Genomic DNA, 22,080 nt, shown 5'->3' with positions numbered 1-22,080 from the left:
CGAGAAATGGAAGCGGGCCATACCGCGGCAGGAAAGTGGCGGTTTTAATTTCGAATCGAAGTATACACGTGTGTGCGCGAAACACTTTGACGCCTCGGACATCGTCACTGCGTACAATTTCAACATCAACGGCGACGACGTGTCCCTGGAGCGTGAGAAGCCGACGCTGAACACATTTGCTTTATGCTTTGTTGCAACGTCAATTTGTGTTATACCAGGATAGAGTAGTTCACAGCAATAGCGCCCTTACCCCGACCATCTATGAAAGGTATAGCATTAGAATTCCTATAAATGCAAGTGTTAAAACAGAATAATATGCATTGTTTTATTTTCCATTGTCCTTGAGTCTTGGCTAATGATGGGCTACAATTCTTCAATTGCACGTACTTTTAAGTCTATAAGCTGCTATGAGTAAGAAGGTTATTAGCACACTGTTAGCTACATTTGTATTGTGATTTGCTGAGCAAGTTTTGTCTGCATGTTTAAGTAACAGCTGAAGAAGTAGAAAGGTGGTATCTCTAACAAGCCATTTAAAAAAAATTGCTGTATTTGTGATGAGGCTACTTGTGTTCGTTTGAGAGTTCTTTAGCCGTGTGTTATGAAATGCTTATGCTTTACACTTTCTTGTTTATAGAAACAATCGACTATGCATTCTGTACTTATTGCCATTCGTTTGCTGGTGTTTGTTTCCTGCCTCCCAATGCATACCTCTCACGTTTGATCTTATTTCTTTATGCGTATTATATCAGTGTCATGCTTTTAACAAACTTCTTGCATTGTGAATGGTGGACCATTTGTGACCGGACGCCTCCGTGCTATCTGTATTTCGCTCCGCTTATTTTACATGATAAATAAATGATCGTGCTTGTATTTTGTTTTTGCACCAACACGTTTTATTTATTTTCTTAATCGAATTATAAAGTTTTTTTTTTTCATTTTTCGACCATGATAAGAATATCAGGACCGGTGATTGCAACATTTTAACATATTGTAAATAGTTGCGAATTAAGAACCAAAATACCTAGTCTCGTCGTTTCTGCGTCGAAACCACGAGCAGTGAAGTGCTGGTCTTACTGACGCTTCTAAACGACTGCTTGCTAAGGCAATTGCCTAATTACAGCTAGTTTCAACTGTGCAGGTCCTAACACTTCAGGTTCGCCTTAATCCGTTGTTAAAAGCCGCACCGAAGGCATTTAGCAGGATGCGTTGTTGGGCAAGTTGGTTCATTGTAATAGGAAACATTGGTTGCGCTTTCTAGACAATCACATGTAAGAAGACAGGACAGGTCTGTCTGTCTGTCCTGTCTTCTTACATGTGATTGTCTAGGAAGACATTTAGTAGCGAAGTTCGTCTTGCATTAATTCTACCTAAATCTTATTCAGAAATGACATCGCTTTGCAAGAAATCTTAAGCGCATGGAGCAGCTCAGTTCCCTTTTCTTTGTCATTAAGTATTCTACGGTAGCAGCCCTTTGCAATAGCAATTTCATTCTTTTGATCTCGTTATAAGATACTGCCCACAGAGTCCTTCTATGCCACAGTTTAACAGAAACTGAACAGCTGTGCTCGGCGAACAATCTGGCGCTATGCGCAACGGAGAACTGGCGCTTACTCCTCTGGTGATAAGTGGGACCACTGGCGTTTTGTTGCGAATGCGCGGTGTTTAATTTAAGGCAAATATTAAAAAGCGGAGCCCACCGAAGCGTTGAGGCGAACGGCGATGACGAAGAAATCCGGACCGGGACCGCCCGGCCGTGTACAGCGACGCACTTCGACGGGGGCGAAATGCAAAACACCCGTTTATTTAAATTTAGGTGCATTTTAAAGGATCCCAGGTGGTCAAAACTAATCCCGAGTCCCCCACTACGGCGTGCCTCATAATCGTATCGCGGTTCTGGCTCTTAAAATTCCAGATCTTTCTTCTTTTTGGTCTGAGACCGCCGCAAGCTCCATGTTATGAGCGGCTTTTTTTTTCGTCCCGTGCGCTCATATCATCTCAGAAGACACGCTCAGGCAGTAATTTAATTATATTCATTGTTAAAAATAGTTACGTGAAACTAAAGCGATCGTTGAGGAAGTTGAGAAAGCTAGAATACCGAGGCTGCCCCACACACAACCACAGCGGTAGCGGCGTTCGCATGCCCTCTCATGCACGGTTGCGCCTCTAGCGGCGGACGCTGGCGCTATATGAAACTGAGGCGGCAGTTTCGTGACCAGAAAAAACATGGAAGGACTCTGGCGCTGTCAAGGTCTGCTTTACACGCAGCTCAGAACCATATTGTTCTGGCTCTTAGAATTTGCCACTAGTCTTGCCACTCTTAGTATTTACTCGCGAGGAAAAGTTTCGGTACATATGCAAACGATGGCCAGCAGCAGGCAGACCCGACAATAAGCAGATGGGTGCATCTCCACTTATGTGCGACTAGGGGCTTCTCGGTACGCGCTGAAGCCTTTTTCCCTTTTTTCTTCCTTTTTTCACACACGTTTTAAGTGCTGTTCAAATTCGCCAAAGATATATTGTGTACCTAGGAACCTTCATGACCGCATAAGATTCCGGAACCACGATGTTAGGACAACTGAGAATTTACACTATATTGTGCAACGTATGGCAATCTGCAAAACCCACAGATGGCAGAAAAATCAAGGAATCCCTTAGGTCTGGACTTCTCCACGATAAGGTAGCCTCGCCGCTTAGAGGATTATCTATCTGACTGAGCTATGTCGGAAGTTCAAATCCTCCTATGGAAATTTTTTTTTTAATAATCTGAGGATGGTGAGCTCAACTTTCACTTCCTCCAGTGGACTACATCTCCAGGCTTGGAGTGGCACCTGACACCAGCAAAAGATGCCAATAGCGGGTGGGCCTATACTAATCTAGGTACAACTGAGATAGGAAGGCCCACTAAGCTTCAACAAAGTCTCTCTCACAAGAACAGGAAGTGGCCTCCCTGGTGCACTATTCGGCCACTACCACCCTCCCGATTCCTACAATTAACCCATGCCCTTCAGTCCCCAGCAGCTGTGGAGCACCTGACCAAGGCGGCGGTCAGACCTGTAACATAGCAGAGGGCGCTAACAATCTTTGGATCCGGACAGGCCACCAATGGAAACTGACAATGTCAACCTTTAACAGCAGAACTCTGTCGTGTGAGGCTAGCTTAGCAGGACTGAGCAACTATCAGACATTGTTTGGGATATCATCGGCCTTAGTGAGATTAGAACTGGAGAGGCTTATACAGTGCTGACTAACAACCATGTCCTCTGCTACAGAGGTCTCCAAGATAAGAAGCAATACGGGGTAGGATTTCGAATCTATAAGGACATAGTGGGCAACATTGACAAATTCCACAGCATTAGTGAGAGAGTAGCAGTAGTCAATCAAACTTAATATGAGATATAGATTAAAGGTAGTACAAGCCCATGCTCCAACATCCAGTCACGATGATGATGACGAAGTAGGTCAGCTTTATGAAGATGTTGAATTAGCGATGAGAAAAGTGCAAACCAATATGCTGTAGTAATGGGCGACTTCAAAAGTGGGGGAAAAGCAGGCTGGTGAACAAGCAAATGGCAACTACAGCATAGATTCTAGGAATGCTAGAGGAGAGATGTTGGTAGAATTCGCAGAAAGGAATAAGCTGCGAATAATGGACACTTTCTTCGGGAAGCGTAGCAACAGAAAGTGGACTTCGAAAAGCCCTAATGGTGAAACAAGAAATGAAATTGATTTCATACTTTCTGCCGATCCCAGCATAGTGCAGGATGTCGAAGTGTTAGGTAGGGTAAAGTGCAGTGATCATAAGGTTAGCGACGGTTAGGATTTTTGTACTGCTTCCTGATGTGTACGAAAGCGATCGACCGCGAGCACCATGAATGCCATGATGAGAGGAGGACTTGATCAAGAGTGCATTCAGGCTTCCCGGTCATTAAACGACGGCCGCGCATTGCGGGAAAGCGGCGGGGCCAGCAGAGGAACGGCCCAAAACCCGTTCGCAGAGGCAGACTAACGATAATTGCCGTCGGGTGAGTGTGGTGGAGATGCGACCAGCGGGAAGCAACGGCTAGCCGACCGCCAGCGTCCGCGAAAGGAACCCGAAATGAGCGTCAAAAAAACCACTGCCCGTGCGCAATCGCACGCCACAGTCGTGCCAAAGACTCGGCAGAGCACTGCGAATGGCTCGCAAGGGTAGAAACTCGATTTCCGCGAAACTGGCTCCTCCGCGAGGAGAGAGCTAGATCGCGACAAGCAAGTGGCCGATTATCGCGGGACGCTTTCGGCCGGCAGACAGGAGTGCAGACGACGGCAGGCCGCCGCCGCCACGCGCTGTGCGAAACCAAAACAAGCGCAGTGCCACGGTGGCCCACATTCGGCCAAGGGTGGAGCATTAAGGAAACCGGCGCGGAAGTACGGAAGGAGGGTGAATTCTCTCCGGCCCGCACACAAACCGCGAGAAAAATGCCACCAGAAGAAACGGTACTGAGCGAGCCAAAGCGAGCATCGTTAAGATTGGGAGGATGTTGTAAGGGGTGGAAAGGGAGCGGGGGAGGGGGGTGACAGCGCGGTTGTTCTTTTTCCTTTTCTTTGCATCGCACGGAGGCCGTGTAACTCGGGGATGCAACAACCGGCGGCGGGCTGACAGCACAATAACCTCCAACAATGTACCGCCAGCAGAAAGCCGTTCCAAAGGCGGCCACAACGAGATGAGCCGCGAAGCGAGGTGGGCGCGCCTCGGCTAAGCTTTTGACGAAAGGAAGACGGACCACCGGAGAATTTTACTCTCAAACGACGCCAGGGGAGCGACAAGGTGGCTGAACTGCTGCTTTCGCTGCACGGCCTCGTCGTCGTTACGCATTGGGTGGAGCTTAACGGGAAATGCCTCGGGACTCTCTTCCGGAGCTTACCACCCTAGCTTGCGCGCGTCAGGCCGATTGCTCACGTGAGCGGACAAAGACGCGCATCGAGGGGTCGTGGACACTACGCAACGTTTCTATATTTGTGCCGGCATCGGCGAGGAGCCCCCCAAAAAAAAAAACACGGTACACGAACGTGCGCTGTTTACGAAAAACAACGCGTGAGCCCAGCCAGCAGCAGCGTGCTCCGAAGACGTCGCGCGGCCGGCGGCGAAAAAATCGCGGTGCCACTTCCGGCCTCTGCGGGAGAAAGAAACCCGGTCGAGTTGCAATGTTTACATACTTCGCTGAAGACAGGATCGGGCGGACGACGCGGCAGCGAAAGGGGGGGTGGGGGGTGCGTACGCTCGAGATCGATACCCCAAAGACGCGACCCCGGCCCAGTTTCGGGTTCTCCTCTGGCTGCGGAACCCCGAGGGGAGGTTCCTGAAAGACTGAACACACATCTGACACGCGCGGCGAGCTCAACAAAAGTCCGCAAAACTGCCGTACCCGCTGCACACAGTGCGTGGCCAGCGTCGGCCGCGACGAGCCCTTCCGATCGACGACGGGGCAAGGAATCTCCGGCTCTCCCAAGAACCCGTTTTCTTTTTGCTCCCCCAGTTTGGAGAACGCGCTTTGTCGCGACTCATCACTGAAGGACACATCGCCGGCTGCGGCGTACGAAAGGAAAACATCAGATAATGTTAACACTGGAAAATATAGAAAGAACTGCGTGCTCCGCGCTAGTCACAATCTGGTCAAAACACCGCTGTCATCGCTGTAGCTGTGGGCATCGCGGTACTTTCACACGACCGATGGGGAGGGGGGGCGTATCGTAGCCGCTGGTTTCAGCTCGCCGGCGGCTTGAACCCGAGGGAAAATGCACAACGCCCGCGTCTCGCACCATCGCCGGCAGCTGACGGAGTCGGACCGCCAGCTGAGCACAGCTAGTGAGCACAATTTTTAAAGGTCCCAGCGAGACTCCACGCGACTATCCACACATTAGGCCTAATACCGGTTGATGACTCTTCCCGAGACGAGGCTTATAATGTGGGCGAAATACCACCGCCGGTAGCCGGCTCACCTGTAAATGCTCTTGAAACCGTATCGGTAGTATCTGCGTCATCGTGGCTCGGAATCCTGTTCCTTCGCGATGGAGTTTGGCCACACGCTCCCCACGAAAAACGTTTGAATGAGGAACACCTCCAGTCGCTCCAGTCACAGTCCCGTACGCACCAACTTCCACCCAATATGGCGCACGCCGGCCATGTATCAGCCGATGTAATATAGTCCGCATCAACAGTAATTAATTTCGCCCAAGTGCACCGGAAAAAATGACGTATTTCAACTTCTTTATTACATATAATTTTTTTCATCTACGAGTAAATTTTTTTGCAGTTCGAAATAGATTATTTTTCCACATGTCAGTGAAAAACCACTGGCGTAGGAACACAGTTTATCCTGAGCTACGTGCACTGCCACATTGCATGACTCGCACTGGTGGTCGGCGGTTTACGCGAATGGAATTCCCCAGTCGGCACCAAATAGCGGCGGCTCAGGTCTTCGCTACTGTGTGCATTTGTTTTTTCTCGCTGTCATTTCCGTTTTTTATGCTCCCTAAGTGACCTTTAATCTCTTATGTAAAAACGTCCGATGTATGCCATATGTTGACAGGCCGCCACGCGATAATTTTTTACAAGTTACCGGGTGTAACCTCGTTGAATATGTTAACGCAAACATACGCAAACACACTCTTCATTTTAAAAAGAAGAGTGTGTTGCTAGGCCGCTGCTGTTATTTACAAATACCTCCTCGCCCTCCGCATTGTCACGTGCGCCGTGACGACACAGCTGTCGTTTCGCTAATTCATTGACTCGCTATTTGAGCTTTTTGTTTCGCTGTATAGGGCCAATCACAAATGCGTAATGTGCATAGCTTTGAGTTTTAGGCAACATATGTCTTGTGTGATATCCCTTATTTTTACAACATTTGTCCCAACTAGTACCCAATGACATTTAATTTCTAAAGTTTGTCTATAATCGGGAAGGGTTGTAAGAACCATCTTTAATGAGGGATATAAACTGCATTGGCAAGAAAGCAGGTCAACATTCGAAATCGGTTTCATTGCTACAGCTTTTTCTATGCATCACTACATTGTGGCCCGAGTGCCACAACATACTTGCTACAGCCCCAAGCGGAACATACCCATCATAATGAGGTGAATTTTATTGGTCAGCTTACGCTGTAAGTGTAGAAGGATGCTACACGTGGTATAATTATTTGACATGAGAATACTTATCCAGCCTCCCCACTGTCTCCATAACATTCCACATTTATCAGAATGTTAAACCACCATATGTGTAATTTTAACCTTGCAGTGGTTGTGGGTGCATACACACAGTTAACCACATCAGCAAAGCTAATTTTCTTTATTATGCAAACGAAGGATAGCGGCAGCTTACCACTGTCGTTGAAAATTGTAATATCGCTGTGTTATTCCGGTACTAACATATGGGGCAGAAACTTGAAGGTTAAGAAGCATAAGAAGGGGTTCAAGACCATGAAACAAGCAATGGAATGAAAGTGTGATGAGAGTGGTGTGGATTAGAGAGCAAGGGGTGGCCAATACGGTGCCATGAAATTGAGTTGGGCGGTCCATGTAATGCTTGGAGTAGATAACTGGTGGGCTCTCGGAGTTATAGAAAGGGTGCCAAGAGAAGGGAAGCGCAGTCAGCGATGACAGAGAACCAGGTGGCACAACAAAATTAGAACACTTGCTGGCATAAGGTGGCGTCAGCTGGTGCAAGGTTGCGTTAATTGGAGATAGCTGGGATGGGCCTTTGTCATGCAGGAGAAATAAATGGGCTGACGTTGTATATTCCTATGGGACAAATTCCTGGTGTAATCTCTTTGGCATGGACGTCAAAAGAACTTGTAATGCAAGGGCTGCCGGCTTCTGTAGTTTATGGCATGCACCCATAGTGCTCTTTTCTTTTTGCACTCTGTTGCACAAACCGACACCCAGCAGAGTGCGAACACTTTCACAGTAAAGCACACCGAACGTTCAGTGTCTAATTCTCAACCAACAATTCCAGTTCTCCTCTTGAATTTGTTAACTTCAATAGCATCATTGATCAGAAGAAAAAACTGGTTTGAGATATAAACTGTCTTTTTTGATAAAGCTATAGAAAACTCACCTTGAACATCCTGGAATAGTTCACGAAGACAGTTGGGCTAGTTGGTGAATGTTCTAAGGCTGAGACGTAATTAGATGCATGAAAAGACAGAGGACAAGAAATGATGTTTGTTGTAAGCTTTTTTTTTTCTTCCTTTGTTTCTGCACCTTATTATGCCTCAGCCTTGGTTCCACAGCACTAAATGTATGAGGGTGAATCAAAATCTTTGCCCCTATTATTTATTAGCCAAAATAAGGTACATACAGGTAATTACAAACATATGTACTATTCTATGTACCGCAAAACACCGCTTTTTACACATAGTGACCACACCGGTTCAGACGTTTGTCCCATTGCAGCACTAAATTTGAGGCGCCCCTGTGGTCAGTCAGCAATGCCTGCGCCCTCCCCGAACGCTCAATGTCCTGCAAGTCTTCACGTTCTTGTGCGAACTCGCAACACCACCACCTCACACTTCTCGAAGCGAGATGCCTTTCCCTATATGTGGGCTGCATTTCCCTGTGGACTTCGATGGGCGTTCGTCTCTTGCTCCATAGAAAACTAACCGCACTTCGTTGCTCATATGCTGTGCACACATGAAGCACAACCGCCATCTTTAACTGACAGCAGCACCGTGTCGCGGTGCTATCGGCAGATAAGGCGGGGCTTGTTCAAGGAAGGTACACTAATGGGAATAGATACGTTAACTTCGCATTTACAGCTGTAGTTTGGCTAAAACAAAATAGTGGCAAAAACCTTCTGCTTCGTCCTCGTATTATCTTAAGAAAGAACAATTTGTGCACACTTTCAATTAATATTTAGATACAATCCCATTAATTAGTAGATAGCTCATTTTAATTTCTGAGGAGTTCACTTCCAAGAAAACATTTGCTATGCAGAGCATGTTGCCCATTTATGCAGGCAGAGGAGAGGAAGAGAGAGAAAGGCAAAGGAAAGACAGGGAGGTTAACCCGAGATTATCTCTGGTTGGCTACACTGTACTGAGGCAGGGGCAAGGAGATGCAATAGGTGAGAGAGAGGCATTTGTCAAATACAGTAGTTATGCTGGGTAGACTGTGGCAGCCACATCAAGTAGACTGTGTTGCTGCTTCATGTTTTAGGAAAGTATCAAAAATTATCACATGGCTCAACTCGTTTGTATCATAAGGAAAACATATGCTGCCTTTGTTCCTTAAGAATATCATCGTAGAAGTTGCCTAGCATATTTTGTCAATGTCTAGCCCTGAACATTGTAAGCCTATAAGCACTGAAAGTTACGCGAGCTTGAACGAATGCATGGTTTGACCTAACACAAATAAGGCAAAAACAGAGATGAGAGGATGACCAGATAAGTGCCAACTTCAGTGATTGCCTGGTTGTCCTCTCGTCTTGTTCTTGTCCTACTTGCACTGTTTAGTCATGCATGCCTCGTATATGTGTTTCACAATTAAAAACCTAACACAACCGCATTTCTTCTTCTTCGCAATAGCGTTGCATGTGCGTTCACTCATTTCAACCCTGCGCCTTGGTAAAGAACACATCAGCCCACAGAGTTACGCTACCAAGTACTGGATTTATGAAACTGCTTTCAAGAAAAAGGACAGACAGCACTGCATTGTAGGAAAACACCAATGCACTTAAGGAAAGCCAGAACTTCACTCACAGTGCTAAAATAAATGCATGTGCAACTGTGTATGTTCATCATCATCAGCCTGGTTAAGCCCACTGCAGGGCAAAGGCCTCTCCCACACTTCTCCAACTACCCCGGTCATGTACAAATTGTGGCAGTGTCGTCCCTGCGAACTTCTTAATCTCATCCGCCCACCTAACTTTCTGCCGCCCCCTGCTTCGCTTCCCTTGGCTTGGAATCCAGTCCGTAACCCTTAATGACCATCGGTTATCTTCCCTCCTCATTACATGTCCTGCCCATGCCCATTTCTTTTTCTTGATTTCAACTGAGATGTCATTAACTCGCGTTTGTTCCCTCACCCAGTCTGCTCTTTTATTATCCCTTAACGTTACACCCATCACTCTTCTTTCCATAGCTTGTGTATGGAAAGATGTGCAAGTGTGTATGTTCAACAGATACTAAATTTTCTCGCCTGTGTTGCCTTTTGACTCGCGGAATAAAACGAAAAAGCAGTATTGTTATTTCAGTATACTCATTTTATGTATGGTGTGCTTAACCGATTGCTTTCTCCCCTATCTCTCTCTCTCTCTTTCTTGTATTGTGCCCTTTCCTGCAAATTTGTACCAGACACTGTTGCCTACACAGCTGACGTGTTACCAGCACGAATAGAAGAGTACAACATTGCACTACAATATTTACTCAAAAAGTAGGTCAAACACAAATACATGTCAACCCCTATATATTGAATTGGCCAAGAAATAAATTGTAATTTGACTATAGGCCAACCCATACCTTTAAAAAAAAAAAAAAACACGTACACGAAGCATCTTTATTTACCATAAGCCCAGCTAGTAAATCTCACAAGTTGATGCCCCAACCTGCATCCTCATCAGAACTGCCAAAGAAGTGGTCCTCAGCACCTCAAACGACATCGTTGTTGGTGCCGTCGATTGCATTGGATATGCAGCATTTCCTAAAGTCAGTCGGGATAATCTCCTGACTGGCTCTACGGCGCAACTCCCATTAGCTCAGTAGTTTTGCTAGCTTTATTCAAGACTACAGACCTTGTTTCCAGGGCACCACCATGTAGCATAGGCAGTGGCACCATCTATAGGCAGTCAGCATGCTGGCTCGATTGAGCGCTCGGTGTTGTAGGCCAGGTATAAGTTTGGCGGCAGTCTCTGGTGGTTATCTTGATGCTCACACGGTCTATTTAGCATACCGCGGCACCTTCTAAGTGGGCAACGGTTCTGCGAGACGTACTGAACTGGCTTAAGTCGGTATGGTCAGAGTTTCTGCTGGCATTGAGGCGGAAGGAGCAGCCGGCACGATGTGTGCGTGCGTGTTGACCCTTTCGCTCTGACCCGTTCCACGCTCCACCACACCTGGTGTTCCACGTTGCAACAAAATTGCTCTAAAATCTGCTACAGACATTGCATCTACAAAATGTCCAATTTATCTTGTTCCCAATAGGCTTCTGTGTCAGATGCGGTACAAAACTAGAAAGTGAACACAATAAAAGTTTACAACAAGCAGGAATGCAGAGTGATTTTTTTTTTTTTTTTGCAATCAGAACGCCTCTTGGGCTTTTGAACTTGGCTCTTGAAAACTAAGCACAGCATCGAATGGTTCTGCTTTACAGTTTTCGGTGGTATGTGCTGAATAAAGTGAGCCCACTCAGAAGCCTGTATGACTTTTTCCGAGCCTGGTACTCTGGTTGCAGCAGCTACAACAACAGAGCGAAGTCTGGCAAGTAGGACTCTTTCCACTGCTTTACAAACAGCTCCTGCTGAAAGTGCACACAAATGAAGTAAAGAAACGATAAATTAATGGAAGTGAAAGTGAAGGAAAAAACAACTTGCCGCAGGTGGAGAACGATCCCACAACCATGTGAAAATTGTGGGATCATTCCCCACCTGCGGCAAGTTGTTTTTTCATCCACTTTCACTTCCATTAATTTATCGTTTCTTTACTTCATTTATCAAGCACAAGTACTTTCCTCTATGTTGTCCTTGGTGTCAGTGTTTGCTGGCTTCTTATGATATGACCTTTGGATATTACTGCTTTACAGGGCAAAGAGGCAATGCCAAAGCACAAAGATTAAATGTACTATGCTTCTTTACGAACCGCAGTGACTGCTGTGCTGAGCAACAGCATCGGCCTCGTACAGGAGGCTAACATGGGCACAGCATAGTGATTCAAAGTCTACAAGACTTGAAATGCGCGAGAACAATGGCACAAACGTGCTATAACGATTGGTACTTAAATGGGTAGGCACTTGGACTGGTTGGTTCATGATTATGAGCAGAAAATGGCGTAAACAACAGGTTGAAGAGAAGGACACAGACCACAGTGCTGACTTATATATATGCCGACTGAAAGAATAAAAACACTTTGTTGTTAGTCAGTGCTGCGGTCTGTGTCCTTCTCTTCAACCTGTTGTTTGCGTGGTTTTCTCCCCGTACTTAGATGTTCCGGGATTGCACTGGGTTGGCTGTACACGAGCACTTTTCTGCTTTAGTTCTCAAGATCATACCAACATCTGATAGCGTTAAATTTTTAGGTGTCATTTTAGTCAAACATCTAAAATAAAACTGTCATGCTCACTAGCGAAAAAAATACCATTTGGTACTCATGTTATCAAAACACGCAGGTATCTTCAACCTCATATTCTTCGCTCATTGTATCATTTTTACATTCGTTGGCATTCATCACACTGTTTATCCTTGTGGGGCAACAATTGCACCATACATCTAAATCCTCTTGAAGCTTACGACTCCTTCCGCTTTCACTCTGTATTCTATCTCCTACCCGGTTATTACAGCGTAAGCTATCAATCACTATGTTCTGTCTAATTCATTGCGACATATTTATTGACAGTGTGCCCATTAACCGTCTGGTTAATACAGATAACACTAGATTTTCTGAAAACAATAACCTTCTCTTACCAAATGTAAATATAATTATGGTAAATTTACAGTCAGTTTTCACGGCATTGCACTTTATAATTCTACACTAACAAACATTCTCGTCCAGTTATTTTCAGTCCATCAAAAACAATTTAAAAATAATTAATTAGAAGCACTGCCTTCAGTGTAAATTCACTTGTGTAATCTTTTTTTCTTAGTTTGTTTATACATGTTTTCCTAGTTATTGTTAAATTAGAAACATGATTACTTTTGTATCTTGGTAATCACTACTTTTTTAGTGTTTTTCAATTATTACTGCTAACTTAGTTCACGTTTTTTATATGTACTTCATATATCTCACATGCTTCATAAACGAGAAGAAAGGGGGTTAACCGAGGGGCCCGGTTTTTATTAGTCATATCATAAGAAGGCGACCATCTTTATTTCATTTATTAAGCACAAGTAATTTCCCCTATGTTGCCCTTGGTGTCAGTGTTTGTTGGCTTCATATGATATGACTAATACAAATCGGGCCCCTCGGTTACCCCTTTTCTTCTTGTTTATTACATAATGAGGGTCTCGAATCCGGCAACATTGATGCCTTCAGGTAGCATGTGCGGGTTTATTGACCAGTTGCCTTCACCCAAAAAGATCACGTTCTCTTCATGCCTGCTGCAGAAAGGACGTTCCACGTCCGTCACCAAGGTCTGTGAGCGGTGGCGCTGGCTAACACTTCCAGGGTTCTACTAGAAAGACAGATAAATACCCAAGAAACGTGGATGGGAAAACGATGCCGCGATAGCTCAATTGGTAGAGCATCGCACGCGAAATGTGAAGGTTGTGGGTTCAGTTCCCACCTGCGGCAAGTTGTTTTTTCATACACTTTAATTTCCATGAATTTATCGTTCCTTTATTTCATTTATTAAGCACAAGTAATTTACCCTATGTTGTCCTTGGTGTCAGTGTTTGTTGGCTTCTTATAATATCACATGCTTCATGTATTTCATGTCTTTCTTTGTGACAAGTTGTGATTTTCCTTGTACCGGTATAAACCGGCTGCCTATAATAATAATTACGTACCCACTGATAAGAGGAGCTACCTCTGACAATTTTAACTCGGGGACCTCCTAACGCACTAAAATATTCATGGGTTTCTTTATACTTACACTTGAAACAATGATAAAGTCTCATTCTCCATCAAGTGATCAGATAGTGAGAATATTTTCCAATTAATGCAGGCAATGCACAGACACTGGTTCTCTTCCTCGAGTGAAAGCCGACACAGCCAAAATAGTTCACAACACGCACACACACACACACACACCACAGCTGATGATGGAAGTAGTAGCACGATTGCACAGCCAAGTGAAACTTCTGCACATTGTAGCTATCGCTGCGTCGAAAGGCTACACAGTGGCTCTTTGACAACCTTCTATGAACCGACATCACATAAATTTAACAAAGAACGAGATGCAACATCTCCAAGTTGTCCTGCAGCACGCGACGGCAACACATTCAAGCAGCACCATGCTGGCTTGCACAAGTCAGAGAGAAGGAAAGGCTCACTGTGGCTCCTTTCTCCTCACCTGATGAAAAGGTCTATAGGTTGAGATTCTTTGGTTGTGAATATAGGTTGATAGCTCATTTTAGGTAATATTCCCGCAAAAAGAAAAAAACTTTGACCTCATCATCAGTCTGGTTACGCCCACTACAGGGCAAAGGCCTCTCCCATACTTCTCCAACCCCGGTCATGTACTAATTGTGGCCATGCCATGCCTGCAAACTTCTTAATCTCATCCGCCCACCTAACTTTCTGCCGCCTTCTGCTACGCTTCCCTTCCCTTGGAATCCATTCCGTAACACTTAATGACCATCAGTTATGTTCCCTCCTCATTACGTGTCCTGCCCATGCCCATTTCTTTTTCTTGATTTCAACCAAGATATCATTAACTCGCGTTTGTTCCCTCACCCAATCAGCTCTTTGCTTATCCCTTAACGTTACACCTATCATTCTTCTTTCCATAGCTTGTTGCGTCGTCCTCAATTTAAGTAGAACCCTTTTCGTAAGCCTCCAGGTTTCTGCCCCGTACGTGAGTACTGGTAAGACACAGCTGTTATACACTTTTCTCTTGAGGGATAATGGCAACCTGCTGTTCATGATCTGAGAATGTCTGCCAAACGCACCCCAGCCCAATCTTATTCTTCTGATTATTTCAGTCTCATGATACGGATCCGCAGTCACTACCTGTCCTAAGTAGATGTATTCCCTTACCACTTCCAGTGCCTCACTACCTATCGTAAACTGCTATTCTCTTCCGAGGCTGTTAAACATTACTTTAGTTTTCTGCAGATTAATTTTTAAACCCACCCTTCGGCTTTGCCTCTCCAGGTCAGTGAGCATGCATTGCTCGTCGACCTATATGCAGGTAAATAGGGTATTGGTTTATGAATAACATGATGAACAGCACAGATGACTGAACAGGAAATAAAAATGGAATTCAGTGGCATGTGTGCTATCTATCTCTCATGTCCTGTCGTCTGCAATGCTCATTATGATAGCACTATAAGAAGCCAGTTTGGACACCACATATTTTGTCTCAGTCTAGGATTCGGCAGAAGTAAAACAGACATGTTCAGCCCCGTTCACTCTTGCATTGTGCACTTTTGTATTTTCTGCTGTGCATAATTGTGCTGCGTATCTGTATTGGTATGCTGTTTCCTCTACTTATGCAAGACGCTGTAAAGGTTTACCACAAAAGTAACTAATAAAATCAGTACTGCTAACATTGAATTCTATAGAATGGCATTTCCTAAACATTAAAATGTGCAAGAAAAAGATACGCCGTACACAGTGCACATTCCCACAGAGAATGTATTATCTGCATTCAACTAGTTTCTGCCACAAAGCACAACTCAAACCAGTTGAAAGCTGTTCAAACCAGCTGTGTTAGCATGTTGATCGACTAGGTTCAATATTGAATCAGCTGTGAATAAAATGAGAAAAATATAAATTTTGCAGCTATTTTATGTCCACATTTTATGGTTACTGCTATACAGCAGCTATACAGCTGCATTGGTGGAATTGGATCACAGTCAGTTCTGCTGGTCAGTTAGGAGTGGCTGTTGGTGAGAAGTTTCCACTTGATATTTGGTTCAGTGTGGGAATTCTGCTCTCGCATTGGGAAACAACTTCCATTAACCACAATGGTGAAACTCCTTACCTAGCACAAAATCGACCAGACAGACAACCTTCTCAAGCAGTGAGAGAAGGAGGAAAAAGAACATGCACTGGACTGATCAGTGAACTACATGACAAGACAACTAAGGTGCTTCTTCGTAATATTTCCAGGCTTCAGAAAATTCTGCACAGCTGTGACGACATTAGCATTCCGCCATCTTTAGCTTCTGAACAACAAAAGAGTGAGAAACAAAAGGGCACCTCTGATGAAAAAGAAAATGTCTTTATGTCAGTGATGAACAAGGAAGAGGGGGAAAAAATAAAGAAGGGCATATATACATGCGTCATAGCAGTGAGAAATGTTGCACAACCACTTCACCAGGCTGAGCCCGGGAGAAGGAAGTGCATTCTGAGTCCCATATTACAGAGTCTGAGATTGTGGGCAGCTCGTATGACGCTCTCTGGAGGTCACAGTTCCAAAGGCATGTACGTGCCGATAAGAATGGCGCAGCCGATGCACCACTGGACGATCGGTCAGTTGGGCGGAGCCTCATCCAGGTGCTGCATGCTGAGCTGCGACTCGGCGATGTCGTGCAGTGCCTTCTGGATCTGCTCCAGAAGCGCCTCCCCCTGCTGGACCACTTCCTCCAGGCGCCGGGCTGCCTCCTGGTTCTCTACTTCCAGCCGCCTGAGGTTGGCCGCCTGTGAAACAGAGAGCAGTTTCACTTGTCACATTGTGTAATTGGTACGAGAGGGTGCTTTTCTGATGGACATAAAAGAGGCCAGGTTCAAAGGCCATCATCAGCGACTTCCTGACATCGACGATAGGCTTTGGTAGAACTTGGCATTTGTCCCGTTGCCCATCTTCGCCTATGCCCTCATCATATTTATGCTGGTTTCTTGTATTTATTGCCAGTAACAGACCATAGCAATAATCTCGTGCCAGCACGGTGTACGATAATGAGGATATCGAGAAAAATTTGGATATAACTGATCATAATGATCAAAAGAGCTTAATGTCCCTGAAGCAACACATGGGGTTAAGAGAACAGCTGTAGTGGAAGGTTCCACATTAATTTTACCACCCGAAGGTTTTTTAATGCCCACCCAAAGTATGTTACATGAGTTCTTGCCTTCATCACCTATTGATACAGCTGCCATGGCTGGGAATCAAACCCGCAACATGATGTTTGCGGCAGAAGCTCTGTAGCCACCAAGTCACGAGGATACAATGCTTGCCACTGTCCACAGGACAACAGCGCAGACACACTGTGCTCACAGAATAGCTTTGAACCGGAGGCAGCGCTGCAATGCGGACAGTGCTGAAGCACAAAAACTCAAGTGCTAAACTCAAGTGCAGGTGTAGCATGCATCTGGCAAGACAAGCGTGCTTATCTAGAAAACATTTGCCAACTAGATATGTCGTTGGCAGCAGACATTCAATGAGACACTTCTGTAAGATATTTTGTTATATGGCTGTTGGTGCATCTGCATAACACGCTGTCTTAATTATTTTCTGTGAACCACAACGACATAAGTATGTGTAGCAGCGTGACTATTGCCTCCAGAGCTGATGAAAAAGAAGATGGCTGGAGCGCACGTAGCGCGAGAAAAGAACACACTGGCATGCTCGACCTGAGCGACTGCAGTATCGGCCGCTCCAGAGATCCCACGGCACCGTGGCTGGCCGGCCTAATAGACTGTGGCTACGGCAGCTATCTATTCGCGCCGCCTCCCGCATATGTACCATGCCACTCCATATCATGCCACAGACCTACCACAGTAAGTGCTTCATTGCGAATTGCAAATCTGGATATCAAAATTTATGTGAACCATACCATGTGTTCATCTTTAAGACTGCACATGAACCACAGACTTTGCAACCTATACTCTATCTCACAAGTAACTTGAAGCAATGCTGCAGATACGAGGTGCACAGAGGCAATATCCTTGCATTGCAGAATGTAGTTCTGGGTGTAACTGTCTAAGTATTGCCAGCATTAGAGAGTTTTATTTTTGCCTGGTACACGATAAATTACCGCGATACCAGACATTTTAGGTCCTTTGAGCATGCATGTCGTATACAGCAAATTACTGTGGCAATTACCGCCGGTAACCATAATAGCCACCCTAACCGTGATTATGTAGCAACATGGCAGTGCCCATGAAACCCAGACCACCCACATTGATCCAAATTCGGACTTGTTAGTGGCCCTCCGCCCTGATGCCAAGAAAAAAAAAAGTTAAAGTACGTCATCGCTTTGTCTCATCTCACGCTGAGGGCAAACCATTAGGTGTGTTCTGTCGTTATTACTGACATCAGCAGTTTGTTCTGACACTGCTAGAACTAGAAAAGCGGCGGCAAGCCATAAAAGAGGTTTGATTTCCAATTAGCAGATGGCGCCATAGCATAAGCACTGGTGATGCGTTGAAGATGCAGAATGCTACGAAGGCCTAATTGTTTGCTGCATCATTAATCTACTCCGCTCTGGTATGGCACGTGATGATGGTGGCGACCAAACGCCACATAGACAGCGAGCAGATGATGCGGCATAGGTGAACATTTATAAGGGCACTTGTCCTTGTTACTGGTTAAGGTGGCTGCAAGGAACTGCTGGGAAAGCGTGTAATTGAAGCGAAGGTCCACTGTCACGTTCATGTAAACAGAGCTCAGGGTAACAATGGGAGAACATTTGTCACATCAATTCCCCAATCGTGGAGCATGTATTGACAGGATGGCAAGCAGATGCTTGGCAGATGACGTGGTGTTGATGAACACATCTTGAGGGGCATTTGGCCTTCCTATTGGCTAAGAAGTCCTGCAGCTTTCACAGTGCTGCAAGGAACTACTGAGACAGAGTATGGTGACTGTGTGGCTCTATTTTTTAAGCGATACAGTTGTTAGTGGCTCTTCTGCTGCTTGAAAATGGTGTTGCCCTCTGTTGCCACAGTTGCCAAATGCCGTAATCAAGGAAATACCAGACATTCGAGCCTCCAAGGCTTGGTCACTGGGCCTCTAGTTATAACAGCCAAGCACGTGAGCACTATGCTACAGCAGCTTTGTGCCGAGCAACGCAACAGATATATGTACGAATCAGTTGTGATTGATGGATGCCCAAATTTTTCTGAGATACTACCAATCCACCTTTCTTTAAAAAAAAAAAAAAAATGTGTTCATGCCAGGTGCATACTGTGTCGGACACGAATTTGGTGACACAGACTGCGATAAATCGTTTAAGCAGTGCAAACCATACAGTTAACCAGGCTGCAACCCTGCAGATGGCGCCATCAGCACAAGACCACCAAAATGGTGCCCATCCATTTCAAGGGCTTTACCACAAGTTAATGGAAACACATGGCCTGCATTTCGACAACACTACTTGACTGGCAACGCGGGTCTGCTAAGCTTGAAATCTCATGTGGCGATGGTCCCTGCACACGTAATGCAGGTAGTGGCAGAGTAAGTGAAATGTCCCTCTGCAGAAAGAGAATGCCGGTGTCGCCAGATGAAAGAGTACAAAACATAACACGTGGCGGGTAATGAAGAAGAAATCGGAGAAGTACATTCAGCTCGTAAGAAAAGAAAGGTGGGAAATTTTGGTAATATACATGTATTAGTTGGCCAAAACAGTATCGCCTAAAAGAAAGAAAGAGAAAGGAGAAAAGATGTGTCTCTGCCAACCATAGTTGGCTCTTCTGGAAATGAGAAGCAGTGCTTCTAAGCCTTCAGCCTTGCTGCTGTTAAAAATTGAACGGTGGCATTTAACGTCCCAAGAGATAGAGGGAGAGAAAAAGAATTTCAGCAGAACCCATCTCAGGATGACTGTCTACACTAATGCGATTAGCAGCAGTGAAGCAATGTACCAGTGACACAATGTATTGACGCCACAGAGATGCATCGTGTACGAGACGTGTACGGCAGGCAAGCTCATACCTCGTGCCATCTGGCAACGTTACCAGGAAGTGCTTACATGGTGCCCGAGTGAAAATATATTCAGACAATCTTGTCTGAACATATATGCCACAAGTTCAATTCCACCCAGCTCCAGAGAAATTTTTTTTTTTCTTCATTGAAGAATTGTACATACTCTGGCATATACCCAGTGACCCAAATTGGCATGAATGAGGTTCATTGAAGAGCCGAGTTGCAATATTTTTGTGGCGTCTGTCACTAAACCAAGACAAAGAGGTCACTAAATTTCCACTAAATTTTACTTGAATGTCGCTAAAATTGCCGACTACATTTTAAATAACCTAGGCACTTTCGAACACTATATCCTATTCAAACGTGGCATAAATCATCTACCGAAGCATTTCACTTTTGTGTAGGTCCATGCTTATGAGGAATAAACAGTTTGTTTACTGGCAGGGTGTAAATTGCAGGGCTTTCAATTTACTAGTATATAAACATGAAAATGGAGGAGGCAAGCTGAAATTCTGGCTCAACTTTCAGGTTGTACAGTCCTAAAATATAGGACAATTCAAAACACAACATTACCCGATTTTCTTAGCACAAAAATTAAGGCCCTTGGACCACATCATCGTCGTAAATTTTGTTGTTCTCGCCAGCTATAAAAGTAGAAAAAAAAAACTTAGACACACGGTCAGTCAAATGTTGTTAACATGGCAATGACAAGTGCGGGATATTTATCTAGATCAAGTACTGCATTTCCACTCCTTCCTCTACCTGCAAGCTTCGTGCACTACTGATTGGTCCGAAAGCCATGGGAAACAAAAGCGGTTAGTTTAGATTTGCATGAATGAGCGCTGGTGCTCTGATACGTAAGCCTTCCTAAAGTCAATCAGACCAACTATGCACCTGCTGCGCTATAATTCTTACCATAAACTTCATAGCAATTAGTTACACCGGATAGGCTATATACCATTTTTTTAGTCAAAAGTACTCAGGCAGTGGCCACATCTGTCGCTGGCACAAACGGCTGTCACAACACTGGTGCAGTCCTTGCAGTGCACCGGCCTAAGGGATCGCTTATATTGAAGTACATTGAAATTGAAGTTTATTCAAAATAGGAAAGTACACAGGAAATGTTGTACAGGACATCTGAATCCCTAGCTCAAGGCTAGTTGGGATCCATGCTAGTTATAATTCACAATCTTAACATTGTCCTGTGTATCCTCCCACGTGCATGCAGTGTTCACTTACTCCCTCTTCCTTCTTTATATTCACATTTTCCCTCACTCCCAGTGTAGGGCAGCAAACTAGCAGATTGTCTGGTTGAACTCCCTGCCTCTCTCTCTCTCTCTCTCTCTCTCTCAGTTTTGGTAGAATACTTTATTAATATGGTTGTGAACGTTCACTAATGAAGCATATTTAGTGAAACTGCTGAACTTGCAGCGTGAAGCATATTAAGACCGCCATGCTGTGAAGCGCAAGCACGATGTGAACACCACTGATAATGAGACAGCCGTTGCTTCATAATGGTCACAGAGATCATGCACTGTACAAGCAGTGTGGGCCACTAACTTGTAGTTTTTTAGTAACAAAGTGCATCTTACAAAAGTATGTTCAAAGCAACTTTCCTAACTTCGAAATTGCAAAAATGTCGCCCACTACTGTGTCATATTGTTAAAGAAAAGTCGCCGATCAGTCAATACAGTTTTGTCGCTAAACAGACAAGAAAGTTGCTAAACCTAGCGACATAATCGCTGAAATGGCAACTGCATTTCGACGGGGGCAAAATGCAAAATCGCCTGTGTACCGTGCCCTGGGTGCATGTTAAGGCACCCCAGGTGGTCAAAATTAACCCCGATCCCTTCCCTATGGTGTACTTCATAATCATATCTTGGTTTGGCACATAAAACCACAGTATTTGATTAATTAAATTTTTGGGACAAATGGAGCTCTTGGTGATGATCATAATGATGATAAGCATAGTGATACCTGCAACTTGGCATGAAAATTGCCCGAACCATGCAGGAATCCACATAATGCCTGTTGTACATGCGCATGCAACACAGTGGCCAATTTGCAATTGGAAACACTTCTGCACATCAGTGGTTATGGCCCCTGAAGGCAAGGCTACAAAAATGGCCTCCATGCTGGGCCTATGAGGGCAGGCACTGACCGAGCACACTACGATAGTTGAACTGAATTACAATGAAAAAAAGAAAGAATCCTAGACTCAACAAGAACAATTTTTCTAACACAAGCAACACAAATGCAAGCTATGTGGATCTTGGATGGAGACTCGGATGTTCCCATCAAGAAAGAACCCCGCTGTCAATCATTCAGCTGAAGACCTCAAGAAATGTCTTCATAGTTCGAAGAACAATG

At 44.9% G+C, this 22,080-nt stretch overlaps 2 protein-coding genes across 2 annotated transcripts in view; both read right to left on the bottom strand.

Moving 5' to 3' along the window:
* Window positions 1-6,154, bottom strand: part of Chc (clathrin heavy chain) — a 53,874-nt gene extending 47,720 nt beyond the window's left edge. Inside the window, exon 1 of the mRNA XM_075686688.1 lies at window positions 5,977-6,154. Within this exon, the coding sequence (XP_075542803.1) occupies window positions 5,977-6,018 (42 nt within the window). The 5' untranslated portion in view covers window positions 6,019-6,154. The remainder of the gene's footprint in view (window positions 1-5,976) is intronic.
* A 9,893-nt stretch (window positions 6,155-16,047) lies between these two features.
* Window positions 16,048-22,080, bottom strand: part of MED21 (mediator complex subunit 21) — a 102,215-nt gene continuing 96,182 nt past the window's right edge. The window contains exon 9 of the mRNA XM_075683907.1: window positions 16,048-16,487. Within this exon, the coding sequence (XP_075540022.1) occupies window positions 16,320-16,487 (168 nt within the window). The 3' untranslated portion in view covers window positions 16,048-16,319. The remainder of the gene's footprint in view (window positions 16,488-22,080) is intronic.

Source organism: Dermacentor variabilis, chromosome 3 (genome assembly GCF_050947875.1).
Source record: "Dermacentor variabilis isolate Ectoservices chromosome 3, ASM5094787v1, whole genome shotgun sequence".
Taxonomy (NCBI): Eukaryota; Metazoa; Arthropoda; class Arachnida; order Ixodida; family Ixodidae; genus Dermacentor; species Dermacentor variabilis.
The sequence above is the reverse complement of the archived record's forward strand: the minus strand, read 5'-3'. Positions and strand labels throughout refer to the sequence as shown.